The sequence below is a fragment of the Macaca thibetana genome, chromosome 2 (assembly GCF_024542745.1).
Source record: "Macaca thibetana thibetana isolate TM-01 chromosome 2, ASM2454274v1, whole genome shotgun sequence".
Taxonomy (NCBI): domain Eukaryota; kingdom Metazoa; phylum Chordata; class Mammalia; order Primates; family Cercopithecidae; genus Macaca; species Macaca thibetana.
Genome location: NC_065579.1, coordinates 28,099,527 through 28,113,749, shown reverse-complemented (window position 1 = coordinate 28,113,749; position 14,223 = coordinate 28,099,527). Strand labels below are relative to the sequence as shown.

At 42.4% G+C, this 14,223-nt stretch overlaps 2 protein-coding genes across 3 annotated transcripts in view; one reads left to right on the top strand and one right to left on the bottom strand.

Annotated features, from left to right (window-relative positions):
* The window catches only part of LOC126946724 (non-histone chromosomal protein HMG-17-like), a 1,084,902-nt gene that overhangs the window by 364,161 nt on the left and 706,518 nt on the right, over window positions 1-14,223 (bottom strand). The gene's annotated exons all lie outside the window — the stretch shown is intronic.
* KAT2B (lysine acetyltransferase 2B) overlaps window positions 1-14,223 on the top strand; it is a 116,829-nt gene that overhangs the window by 20,239 nt on the left and 82,367 nt on the right. For both annotated transcript variants that reach the window (XM_050777276.1, XM_050777282.1), the window contains exon 2: window positions 13,164-13,290. In XM_050777276.1, the coding sequence (XP_050633233.1) occupies window positions 13,164-13,290 (127 nt within the window). The remainder of the gene's footprint in view (window positions 1-13,163; window positions 13,291-14,223) is intronic.

Below are 14,223 nucleotides of genomic sequence, written 5' to 3'. Positions count from 1 at the left end.
TAGCTGGGATTACAAGTGTGAGCCACCATGCCTGGGTAATTTTTATTTTTATTTTTTGTAGAGATGGGGCTTGGCTGTGTTTCCCAGGCTGGTCTCCAACTCTTGACCTCAAGTGATTCTCCCACCCCGGCCTCTCAAAGGGTTGGCATTACAAGCCTGAGCCACCACACCCAGCCCAGAGATTCATTTCGATTTCAGTTTGGCTCTAATGAATTTGTGAAAAGACCAGAAAGTTGGACTTACTTGCTGAAGTAGAGAATCCCAAAATGAATACCAGCAACACCAGTCTTTATTATTAGTAAGTTTTAATTGTTTCAAACTCTCTATTAATTTCAAAAACAGGGCACCCTACTTAATGACTCACTTGTCTTGTCCTTTGCTATTTATCTTTTGCCAAGTCAGATTCTGACAGTGAAGGAAGGACCATATAAAGAGTGTAGCTTCTTTTGCTTTTTTAGATCTGAAAAGGACTGGGTTTGGACAGAGAAGAAGACCCCCATGTGCTGGTCCTATTAAAATAATTTTGTTTTAAGTTGTAAGTGTATCTGTCTTACTAAAGCTTCCTTAATTTGTGAGGAGAAAATAAGCCCCAATTCTGCGATGCACTTTGGGGAAATTTTTCAGAACACCTATCTTTGAAGTGATAGTTACTATCAGTTCTTGCCTTTTAAAATACAGCTTTGTTGAGTTATAATTTAGGTACCATGATATTCTCTAGTTTTAAGTGTACAATTCAATGATTTTTAAGAAATTGACAAGTTGTGCAATCATCACCACAATCTACCTTTTAGAAGGTTTCCATCACCTCCAAAAGATCCTTGGGTCCATTTACAGTTAACCCTGTTCCTACCCCCAACCCCAGATGGCCACTAATCTTTCTGTCTCTATAAATTTGCCTTTTCTGGATAGTCATGTACATGGAAGTATACAGTATGTGGCCTTTCATGACTGGATTCTTATGCTGAGTGTATTGTGTTTGAGATACATCCATGTTGTAGCATATGTCAGCACTTCTTTATTTTTCGTTGCAAGTAATAATCTGTTATATGGCTAGAACACGTTTTGCTTATGTGTTAACTAGTCGATGGGCATTTAGATTATTTCTGCCTTTTGGCTATCATGAATAATGTTGCTGAGGCATCTGCATACAAGTCTTAGTATGGATATATTTCTGTTTCTCTTGGGTAGATACTTGGGAGTGGATTTGCTGGGTCATGTGGTAAATTTATGTTTAACTTTTTGACAAAATTGTTGTTTCTTTAAAAAACTGTGGGCCGGGCACGGTGGCTCACGCCTGTAATCTCAGTACTTTGGGAGGCCGAGGCAGGCAGATCACCTGAGGTCGGGAGTTTGAGACCAACCTGACCAACAGGGAGAAACCCTGTCTCTACTAAAAATACAAAATTAGCTGGGCGTGGTGGTGCGTGCCTGTAATCCCAGCTACTGGGGAGGCTGAGGCAGGAGAATCACTTAAACCCAGGAGGTGGAGGTTGCAGTGAGCCGAGATCATGCCATTGCACTCCAGCCTGGGCAACAAGAGAGAAACTCTGTCTCAAAAATAAATAAATAAATAAAACCCCTGTGGTAATGCTGGGCATGGTGGCTCATGCCTGTAATCTTAGTACTTTGGGAGGCTGAGGTGAGGTGGGAAGATCACTTGAGCCTAGGAGTTTGAGACCAGCATGAGTCACATAGTAAGACCCTGTCTCTACTGAAAAATAAAAATTAAAAATAAAATTAAAAAATTATCCAGGTGTAGTGGTACATGTCTGTGGTCCCGTCTACTCAGTAGGCTGAGGTTGGAGGATTGCTTGAACCCAGGAGGTTGAGGTTGTAATAAGCTGTGATCATGCCACTGCACTCCTGGGCAACAGAGTGAGACCCTGTCTCAAAACAACAAAAACAACAACAAAACTCTGGTAAAATATACATGATATAAAGTTTACCATCTGAACTATTTTTAAGTGTCTAGTTCATTGGTATTAAGACATTCACATGATTGTGCAGTCATCATCACCATCCATCCACAGAACACTTTTCAGCTTGCAAAACTGAAACTCTGTGTTCATTAAACAGTAACTCCCTCTTCCTTCCTCCAACCCCTCGGCAACCACCATTCCTATCTCTATGAATTTGGCTACCATAGACACCTTATCTAAGTGGAATCATACAGTATTTGTCATTTTGTGACTATTTTACTTAGCATAACATCCTCAAGTTTCATTCAAGTTGTGGCACGTGTCAGAGTTGCTTTTCTTTTTAAGGTTATGTAATAGCCCTTTGAATGTATATACTACGTTTTACTTATTTATTCATCTCTCAAGGGGTGCTGGGGTTGCTTGCACCTTTTTGCTATTGTGCTTAATAATGATGCTGGAACGTGGGTGTCCAAATATTTCTTTGACTTCCTACTTTCAATTCTTTTGGGTATATACCCAGAAGTGGAATTGCTGCCTCATATGGTAATTCCATTTCTAATATTTTGAGGAACTGTCATACGGTTTTCCATAGCAGCTGTACCATTTTACATTTTCAGCAGGAACATTCAAGGTTTTTCAGTTTCTCTACATCCTCTCCAACACTGTTTTCTGTTTTTTGTAGTAGCCATGCTAATGGGAGTGAGGTGGTATTTCATTGTAGTTTTAATTTGCATTTTCATATATATATATATGAAATATTATATATATATATTAGATGTAGTTTTGCTTAGTCGCCCAGGCTGGAGTGCAGTGGTATGATCTCAGCTCACTGTAACGTCTGCCTCCCGGATTCAAGTGATTCTCCTGACTCAGCTTCCCGAGTAGCTGGGATTACAGGCATGCACTGCCACGCCCAGCCAAATTTTGTATTTTTAGTAGAGATGGGGTTTCGCCTTGTTGGCCAGACTGGTCTTGAACTCCTGACCTCAGGTGATCCACCCGCCTTAGCCTCTCAAAGTATTGGAATTACAGGCGTGAGCCACCGTGCCTGGCCCATTTTTGTAATTATTAATGATGTTGAACATCTTTTCATGTGTTTATTGACCATTTATATCTCTTCTTTCAAGTTTCAAGTTTCAAGATTCATTCATGTGCCACAACTTGAATGCAACTTGAGAGAGACACTTCTTTGGAGAAGTGTCTGCTCAAGTCCTTTGCCCATTTTAAAATTTTGTTGTTATTGTTGAGTTGTAGGCATTCTTTATATATTCTGAATATTAACCCCTTATCAAATACATGGTTTGCAAATATTTTCTCACATTCTCTGGGTTGCCTCTTCACTCTGTTGTGTATGTCTTTTGGTACACAGAAATTTAAAGTTTTTACTAATTCCAGTTTATCTGTTTTTCTTTTGTTCCCTGTGTTTTTGTTATTTGAAACAGGATCTTGCCCTGTTGCCCAGGCTGGAGTGCAGTGGCACAATCATGGCCTGTTGCTGCCTCGAACTCCTAGGCTTAAGGGATCTGCCCGCCTCAGTGTCCTGAGTGACTGTGACTACAGCATGCACCACTACATCCAGCTAATTTTTTTTTTTTTTTTTTTGAGACGGAGTCTCGCTCTGTCGCCCAGGCTGGAGTGCAGTGGCCGGATCTCAGCTCACTGCAAGCTCCGCCTCCCGGGTTCACGCCATTCTCCTGCCTCAGCCTCCCGAGTAGCTGGGACTACAGGCGCCCGCCACCTCGCCCGGCTAGTTTTTTTGTAGTTTTAGTAGAGACGGGGTTTCACTGTGTTCACCAGGATGGTCTCGATCTCCTGACCTCGTGATCCACCCGTCTCGGCCTCCCAAAGTGCTGGGATTACAGGCTTGAGCCACCGCGCCCGGCCCATCCAGCTAATTTTTAAAATTCTTGTAGAGATGGAGTCTTGTTTGTTGCCCGGGCTGGTCTTGAACTCCTGACCTTCCCAAAGTGCTGGTATTATACACGTGAGCCACCACACCTGGCCGCCTGTGCTTTTGATGTTATATCCAAGACACCTTTGCCTAATCTAGTATCATGAAGTTTTTTTCTGTGTTTTCTTTTAAGATATTCTTTTTTTTTTTTCTTTTGAGACGGGGATCTCTCCCTGTTGCCCAGGCTGGAATGCAGTGGTGCAATCTCACCTCACAGCAGCTTCTGAGTAGGCCCTTCTTTTTTTTTTTTTGAGATGGTTGCTCTGTTGCCCAGGCTGGAGTGTAGTGGTGCAATCTCAGCTCACTGCAACCTCTGCCTCCCGGGTTCAAGCAATTCTCCTGCCTCAGCCTCCCAAGTAGCTGGGATTACAGACGTGCAGCAGCATGCCTGGCTAATTTTTGTATTTTTAGTAGAGACAGGATTTCACCATGTTGGCCAGGCTGGTCTCCAACTCCTGACCTCGTGATCCAACTGCCTCGGCCCCCCAAAATGCTGGGACTACAGGAGTGAACTACCGCGCCTGGTCAAGATTCATAGTTTTATGTTTTATGTTGAAGTCTTTCATCTATTTTGAGTTCATTTGTGTGTGTGTTACTAGCTAAGGCTCCAACTTCATTCTTTTGCACGCAGATATCTAGTTTTTCCAGCCCCATTTGTTGAAAAGACTGTCCTTTCTCTATTGAATGGTCTTGGCACACTTGTCAAAATCATTTGACCATTATCTGTGAGGGTTTATTTCTGGGCTATCTATTGTGTTCCATTAGTGTATAAGAAGCTAGCAAACTGTTTTCCAAAGTGACTGTACCTTGTTACATCCCACAAACACTGTATGAGGATTCCAATTTTTCACATCCCTGATAATTTGTTAGTCTGCTCCATTTGAAAAAATAATTTATTTTGTGTTTAATTGACACCTAATAATTATACATATTGATGGGGGCATAGTGTGGTGTTTTGAAACATGTATATATTGTGTAATGGCCAAATCAGTGTAATTAGCATGTTCATCATCTCAATCACTTGTCATTTCTTTGTGATGAGAACATTCAAAATCCTCTCTTGTAGTTATTTTGTAATATGCAATATCTTATTGTTAACTAGTCACTCTGCTGTGCGATAGAACACCAGAATTTACTCCTCCTATCTATATTTGGTTAGAGATATCTTATTGGCTGTGAAGTTACGGTTTTGATCTTTGACATTTAAACATTATGCCTTTGTTCAACATGGAGCAGAGAGGTAGTGAATAAGAGCGAGGCCTTCCTCACTCACAACCACAGTGCCAGTTACCTGCCCGGACACACTTTGTGCTCCTGCAGGGTAGAATGAGTAACCCCAGGCAAGTCTCTTATCACCTAGAGCCTCAACTTTCTCTTTTAATAATGGCAATAATTCATACTTTCCTTATGTCAGGTGAGATAAGAATACATGTAGATTTTTAATTTTGGGAGCTAAATAAATGTTGGATTCACAGTTATACTGAATAAATTTTCCATCAGCGTGTTCTTGCTGTGGGACATCTTTGACACTAATTTAAGTTTTCCAACAAATATGACTTTCCAATATTTTAAGCATGACAGAATCCTACTAGACAGCTGGCTGTCTTTCTCCTGTTCCTCTGGATGTCAGTCAAATATCCTCACACCCATCTCACTCATTAACACAGAGTGAAGTGTGAGCTCCCCACCCCTTGTCTGTCTGTGATCTGGGTTGTGACCACTTGTTTATCCTGTTTATCTTCTTTCTCATCATCCATCTGGTTTCTGGCTACTATGACAAAATCGGTTGCATGCTTTTGACCTCTAACCCTGGATCCTATTGGGATGAAAACATTATCCCAGTCCTGTTGAAAGTAGTGCAGTGGCCTTTTCTTCCTTCTTGATTCTGCAGTGTCTACAGAGACTTGCTCTTGGGGGAGATGAAGTCATCTGGTTAGCTTTCCCCTCCCTGTGCCCAGGTTGCTAGCTGCTACAGTAATTGGCTTGGCAGTGCACTCCCCAAAAGGTTGTCCTTCAGCTGATACTTCGTTAAAGCTGCAAGGCCAACTCCCTTGGGAGTTCCCTTAGACAGCAGCTGTCATGCCTAATTAAGGAGAGACATGGGAAAGGTGTTTTGAAAGGAGACCTCTTATCTCAAAGAACAGTGGCCAGGCCTGAACATTCAATGGGGAGACGAAGGCCAAAGTGGAAGGCATGGTAGCAGTAGCTTAGAAAACTTGGCAGAAAATGCTTTGCTGGCAGTCAAGGATAAGAGCATTGACTGTTTTTTAAAGGACATAGTACGTCCTTTTTAGCAAATCAACGAGTCCCATATGTATTAAAAATTTTGTACACTTAGGTTGTTAGGTGTCCCATGGAGCATGCACACGTGCGAGAACCAGTTTTCATATCCTACAAAAAATACTGAAACAGGTAAGGAAAACGCAAGGGATTCTTGGATATATCAATAGGGTATAACTTTAATGAGTTAGGACCACTTAGGGATGCTGAGACTATTCTATGCTTCAACTGTTAGGGTCCATAGTGAAGACCTGGGGCTTGGGGGTAGAGTTCCTTTATAGTCCAGTGCACTAATATCCAATAGAAATATGGGCGCCACATATATTATTTAACATTTTCTAGTAGTCCTGTGTATTAGTTTCTTAGGCCTGTCATAACAACCACAAAATATGTGGCTTAAAACAACAAATAGAGTTTTGTTTTTTTTTTATTCACTGTTTTGGAGGCTAGAAGTCTGAGATCAAGATGTCATCTGGGCCACACTCCTTTTGAAGGCTGTAGGGAAGAATCCTTCCTTGCCTCTTCCTAGCATGTGGTGGTGCTTGGCAGTCCTTGGCATTCTTTGGCTTATAGTGAGACCCTGGTCTCTCTTATAGTGAGATCCAGCCTCTGCTTCTGTTTTCACTTAGCCTTCTTTGCTGTTGGTCTGTGTCTGTCTCCAAATCTCCTTCTTTCTCTTAGGAAAACACCAGTCATTGGTTTTAGGGGTCAGGATAATTTCATCTGCATATCCTTAACTGATCACATCTGCAATGAACCTATTTCCAAATATGATCCCATTCTGAGGTTCCAGGGGAACATGAACTTTATTTACTATTATGATTATTTTTTTGAGACAGTCTCGCTCTGTCACCTAGGCTGGAGTGCAGTGGTGCCATCTCAGCTTACTGCAACTTTGGCCTCCTGGGTTCAAGTAATTATCCTGCCTCAGCTTCCTGAATAGCTGGGATTACAAGTGCGTGCCACCATGCCTGGCTAATTTTTGTGTTTTTAATAGAGACAGGGTTTTACCATGTTGGCCAGGCTGGTCTCGAACTCCTGACCTCATGTGATCCTCAGCCTCGGCATCCCAAAGTGCTGGGATTACAGGCATGAGCCACTGCACCTGGCTGGGACAAGAACTTTAGGGGACACACTGTTCAACCCACTGCACCAGATTTAAAAAAAAAAATCAGAAAAGCCAAAAATTAAATTTCATTAATTCTATTGTTTACTTTAACTGAATATTTCAAAATATTATTACAATACGTAATCAATATAAAATAGTTCTTAATGTGATATTTTAACATTCTTTTTTTAATACTAAGTCTTTGAAATTCAGGGTATATTTTCAAACACGCATAACACATCTCAATTTTTATTGCCAATTTTTAAAGACTCCGTATTCACTTGTGGCTGGCTGCCACATCTTGGACAGCACAGTTGGAGTGCTGCAGGGCTGACAAAACTTTTATACTTCTCAGTGTTTCGCCCCATGTTGTCTCTCTCTCTTCATTCTTCTTAGTTTTCAGGGAATTTTAATTTGTTTCGAAAGTCTCAGTCATTATGAACAAAAGAAATAAAAATCTACTTTGTACTGGGATCGCAAGACTCAGTGGAGGAGGTAAAAAAAAGCCAATTTTGAAAGAAAAGATCTTTATTCAGTTACATTTTTAAGCATCAGTGTTTATTGTGGGGTAGAATTCATTAAGCACTCTATCACAAGTGGTTTCAACACGTGCGGTTAATATTTAGGATGTAACTTTTTTTTTTTTTAATTGAGTAGGGGGAATATAAGACCTTATTATTACAAATCTCCCTGCCATGAGATTTGTGACTCACCCATTTATGAGCCCCCAGTGAACACAGCCATTATTCTCTGTCATGTTAAGACAAGAAGGGGCATAAATAAACTTTTTTTCTGGGCTGACCGAACTTAGTCTGTTGCAACAATGAAGTTAAGATCTACATCTCTAAAACTCTGTATTGTCTTCTCCAAGAATTTAAAACTTGTTACTTGTTAGCATGAATCTCAGGGCAAGGCAGAGTTTTATAAGCAAGCTCATAGGAAGAAAAGTTTTAGATCCTTGAATTCTTTATTTTATTTATTTTTTAATTTTTTAAAAAACTCTGAGACAGGGTCTCACTCTGTCACCCAGGCTGGAGTGCAGTGGCGCGATCTTGGTTCACTGCAACCTCCGCCTCCCGGGTTCAAGCGATTCTCCTGCCTCAGCCTCTCAAGTAGCTGGGATTACAGGCATTCACCACCATGCCTGGCTAATTTTTGTATTTTTAATAGAGACGGGGGTCTTGCCATGTTGGCCAGACTGGTCTCGAACTCCTGACCTCAGGTGATCTGCCTGCCTTAGCCTCCCAAAGTTCTAGGATTACCTGTGCCTGTCCTGTCTGGCTTAATTTCATTTCTTTTCTTTTTCTTTTTTTTTTTTTTTTTGAGGCAGGGTCTTACTCTGTCACCTACACTGGAGTGCAGTGGCATGATCTTGGCTCACTGCAACCTCTGCCTCCCGGGTTCAAGTGATTCCGCTGCCTCAGCCATCTGAGTAGCTGGGATTACAGGTGTGCACCACCATGCCAAGTAATTTTTGTATTTTTAGTGGAGATGGGATTTCACCATGTTGGCCAGGCTGGTCTCGAACTCCTGACCTCAGGTGATCCGCCTGCCTCGGCCTCCCAAAGTGCTGGGATTACAGGTGTGAGCCACTGTGCTCGACCCTGTCTGGTTTAATTTCAACATGTCTTTTACCCACTGTGCTGTAGCCACATTGGCCTTTGCTTTCTGTTGAGCAAGCCAGGCACTCTCTTGGCTTTGCACTAGCTGTGTTTCCCTTATACCAGATACCTAATAACCAACTCCCTCCTTTTTTCAAGTCTTTGCTCTAAGGTCATCTCAAAAAGTCCTAGTTAAAATTATACCTTTTATCCCACCCTCTGCTAAGTTCCCTGTACTCATCCTTTTATCTTTCTTTCCATAGCACCATCACATTCTCCAGTATATGCTATAATTTACTTATGTGTTAATCTTGTTTTCCCCATCCCCGGCCACCCCTAATGTAATCTCCAGGAGAGCAGAATCTTTGTTTCATAGTCAATAGTACCTGGCGTGTAGTAGGCCTCAATAAATATTGTTGAAAGAATGAGTCAGTGTGCATGACTCCTGGGCTCGAAATGCAGTTCTCCAAACTCAAGGTGTTTTTGGTTATTACTGTTTTTTGCTTCTAGGTTTGGCCTGCCATCCTTAATTGCTTTGTGGGGGCTGTTTAGTCATTTTTTTTTTTTCTCAAACTGAAGGTCCTTTGGGAAAGGGCTGTGGATCAGACCAGGCTATTCAGAAAAGCTGGAGGCTTAGGGAGTTCCTGGAAGTAGTTATGCAGCACCTAAGAGAGGTTGGTCCGCAATAAGGGTGGTTTCCTCTGACCCTACGAAATCTTAGTGATACTTTTGTAGGGGAAGAAAGCTGTTTTCCCTTTAACATTTTAGGCGCATCGGTTGGGGCCCTGTCAGTCAGACTAATAAAATACATTAACAAGAGAAAAACAAAAGCAAGTTTATTGACATATTCATTGTGCATGAACATGGGAGCACCCAGTGAAGAGTACCTCAAAGAAGTGGTTAGAACTTGGGCTTATGGGCTATCTCAGCAGACTAGTAAATTTTTAGAGAAGTGAGAAGACAAAGGAAAAGGACCTTGAGCTGCTAGGGACAGCAGATTGTGGGAAGGCAAGTATGTGCAGAAACCAATGGTAGATTAGGGCTGGTTTTAGCAAAGTTTGTTATGTAGATTCCCCTGGTACCTTTGGGCTGATAAAGGTCTAGAGTTGTCTCCATGATCAACTTCTGTCCTTCTTGGTAGAGAGGGAAGAAGGGATACCTTTAAGAATTTATGTCCTGCTTTTGGGGATATACGGGATGGCAGAGAACTTTTCTTTTTCTTTTTTTTTTTTGAGACAGAGTCTCACTCTCGCTCAGGCTGGAGTACAGTAATCTCAGCTCACTGTAACCTCTGCTGCCCGGGTTCAAGTGATTCTCCTGCTTCGGCCTCCCGAGTAGTTAGGATTACAGGTGCCTGCTACCATGCCCTGCTAATTTTTGTATTTTTAGTAGAGACGGGGTTTTAGCATTCAAGACTGGCCAGGCTGGTCTTGAACTCCTGACCTCATGATCCACCCGCCTCGGCCTCTCAAAGTGCTGGGATTACAGGTGTGAGCCACTGCGCCCGGCCAAGCTTTTCTTGTATCTGCATTTTAATAACCCTTATACCAAAGCTGTGTATTTTGGCTTGCCATATTCTGCTATTCACTGTCTTCATTGTAAATTCTCATGACAATTTCCCTCAAGAACATGGCCTCTGAGACCTTTGCAGCCTCTGAAGAGGTGGATGGCTCATTGCAGAGAATTTCAAGGCCAGGTTCAGCCTGGCAACAGAGAACTCTGGGGGTAAAAGTTGGGCCTGCCTGATGCCTAGACAAAAGAGGGTCACTTGAGCTACTCACTGGGGGATGTAGCTATGGGGATGCTGATGTAGGTGCTTCTCCTGGCCCTGCTTTCTCCATCCTCATTAATACAAAATGGGAAAAGCAATCAGGTTAGGTGTTCCAGATTCACATGGCCCACTGAAGAAGACTCATTCAAAAGCAGAGTTTTCTTCTACCGTGACCCTTCTTACCTTGCCAATGGTTTATTCTCTTTTCTTTTTTTTTTTGAGACAGAGTCTCACTCTGTCGCCCAGGCTGAGGTGCAGTGGCCGGATCTCAGCTCACTACAAGCTCTGCCTCCCGGGTTTAGGCCATTCTCCTGCCTCAGCCTCCCGAGTAGCTGGGATTACAGGCGCCCGCCACCTTGCCCGGCTAGTTTTTTGTATTTTTTAGTAGAGACGGGGTTTCACCGTGTTAGCCAGGATGGTCTCGATCTCCTGACCTTGTGATCCGCCCGTCTCGGCCTCCCAAAGTGCTGGGATTACAGGCTTGAGCCACCGCGCCTGGCCGACTATTCTCTTTTCTTATACTGTTATACACAGCTCGGAAATGATCTCTATCTTGGAGAATTTTATGTATGAGGTCAAAGCAGCAGCCTCTAACATTTTCTTCAAATTACACTTATGCTGCTGGGCATGGTGGCGCACGCCTGTAATACCGGCACTTTGGGAGGCTGAGGTGGGTGGATCACCTGAGGTCAGGAGTTCGAGACCAGCCTTGGCAACATGGTGAAACCCTGTCTCCACTAAAAACACAAAACTTAGGTGGGCGTGGTGGTGCATGCCAGTAATCCCAGCTACTCAGGAGGCTGAGGCACAAGAATCACTCGAACCTGAGAGGTGGAGGTTGCAGTGAGACAAGAATGCACCACTGCACTCCAGCTTGGGCAACACAGAGAGGCTCTGTCTCAAAAAAAAAAAAAAAAAAAAAAACCCAAAAAGTTTGGATAACTGTATTATAAAAGTAAAAAGAAGTCAATATTAATAATATCTTTTCTTTAACCCATATATCCAAAATAATACATTTAAACATATAATTTCAATATATAGTGTAAAAATTGTTAATGGTATATTTTATATTTTGCACTAACCTTCTAAATCTGTATATTTTACAACTACAGTGCACTTTGATTTGAACTAGCTAGATTTCCAGTGCTCAGTAGCCACATGTGCCCAGACGCTTCCATACTGGATAGTATATGCAGATGGCTCTACCCTAGAGTGACTTCATCTGTGTTACATGTTATTCTAACAGTGTACTTTCTGGTTTCCCAGCCATAGCTGACTTGAAGCAGTAAATAAATGGTGAGAGTGATGGAGTGCTGAGAATAGTAGAGAAGGGGCAGAATAATTATTTTTATAAGTGGCTGGGGTCATTCATTGCGAGCATGCTAGCCTTTCATACCTTGAGACCTGCCGAAGCACACAGTGTGGTACCAGGTAGAATAACTGATAATTTTTCCTGCTTGCCTTCCATTTCATGGGTCAAATCACTTACAGAAGGCCACGTCGTGTTCACTGTTGTCTACAAACATAGAGAGGTGTGAAGAGTATGTGGACAAAGTTAAGGAAGCTTTCTATCAAGTGTTGCTAAAATGATGGTGTTCTAGTACAGGAAACCTGGAAATATATGTATAAGTAGAAACCCAGGACTACATGATGAAGCCCTCTTCAGTTCTAAAGCTGGGAGCTCACAGAAGTCTTGGAGGAGCCTGCAAGTGTGTCGTCAGCTGGGTGTGCCCCCGTCTCATCTTCCTAAGATTGCTAACTTCTTCGGTCCTGTGGGTTTCCCTTCTGGTCCATGGGGCAGAGATGCAGCTGGTGCCTTAGAGCCTGCAAGGCTCAACCTTAGCCTAGACCTTAGCTGTGTTTGTGGGACATCAGGAGTCTGGCTTGTGGATTTGGAAAGTCCATCTTTGAGATGGACTTTCTTGGAACTGACCACTTCATGGACACTCATTGGGGGTAATGGGAGCAAAGTGTGTGGGTCAGCTGCATGAGCTGTAGCATGCAGATTCCAGCCAGCAGAAAACAAAAGAAAACAAAAAGCAAAGCACCCAAATCAAATACCACCTTTGGCTTTTCTTTCTTTTTTTTTTAAACTGGAATAAGTGTTTATTTTCTATTAATAAAAATGAATTGTGACAAAAGTGGACTCCCCTCCCCCTCACCCCCACCCCTCTGGGATAAAAATTTTCCAGCATTGCCAGGAGCTTTCAGGTACACATTAAATTAAAGAATAAAATGAAGTTAAGCAGCTGGAGTATAGGATAGTATTTGATTTTCAAGATCACCTGAAGCTGCACTATCGTACCAAAGCTGACCAAGTATAATAAAAAGAAAAAAAAAACAACCCATGCACAAAGATAGACACCTGCTTGATCTGCAGCTTTTCTATTTTTCTCTTGTCTATATGGAAGACGACAAAGTCAGGGGTGAGGGGGTAGCTGTCATATAACTAGTGTACATTGTTCTCATGTAAAACCATCAGTCCACGGCTGCCTGTTACATAATTTTATCTGTTTCTTTATTCCTTTTTTAGGCCGAGGAGTCTTGCAAATGTAATGGCTGGAAAAACCCTAACCCGTCACCCACTCCCCCCAGAGCCGATCTGCAGCAAATAATTGTCAGTCTGACGGAATCCTGTCGGAGTTGTAGCCATGCCCTAGGTGAGTTCCTAAATCTTCAAGGAAAGTATAACGAGTTCATTGTAGCCTGAGACTCTTAACTTACTGAATTCTGTGGGCTCACCAAATTTGAATGCTATGTACCTCTGTATGAGACCAACAACAAGAGCCTCTCTAGTCTCATGAGTTTGCTGGGAAGGGCTTCTTGTGAGAGACAAATGCTGCACTGTGTGCAGTGACTTTGTCCCTTCTTCCTTTCAAGAGCTGAGTTGGACTGGGGGATTGCCAAGTAAGATGAAACATGACAATCGAGCTAGTTAGCATGAATAATGTGTAACATGTCCTGATTCATTTTGGGGGTTGGGGCCTGAGGGTCTTTGACCTCAGGGTTGAAACCTCAACCAATGGGTTTAATGATAATAATTACCATGTTTGTTATTTCTGTTGCCCTGAACTTTCTGGGGTGCTTCATTTTATCTTCATGTTCCTTAGTTTTGTGTATGTCATAGCTCTTTCTTCACTGGGTTGCTCTTTACTGTGTTTAGTGAATGTTTACTGGTGGTTTCCCTTTCAACCTTCTTATCTGACCCTGCAAAATAATCATTGTCAGTGATGGCACAGTAGGCCCTGCTGCAGTTACTCAAAAGGACTGTGCTAGTATGTTGTTCTGTGTCCTGATACTAGTTTTATGATTAAAATATTTTTAAAAAATCATATGTTGTTTGAGTAGATAAAAGTTGAGGAATTAGTTTTCCTAGATACTAAAATTTCAGTCCATGAAGAATCTTAGAATATTATTATTTTTTTTGAGACGGAGTCTCGCTCTGTCGCCCAGGCTGGAGTGCAGTGGCGTGATCTCGGCTCACTGCAAGCTCCGCCTCCCGGGTTCACGCCATTATCATGCCTCAGCCTCCCGAGTAGCTGGGACTACAGGCGCCCGCCGCCACCCCGGCTAATTTTTTGTATTTTGAGTAG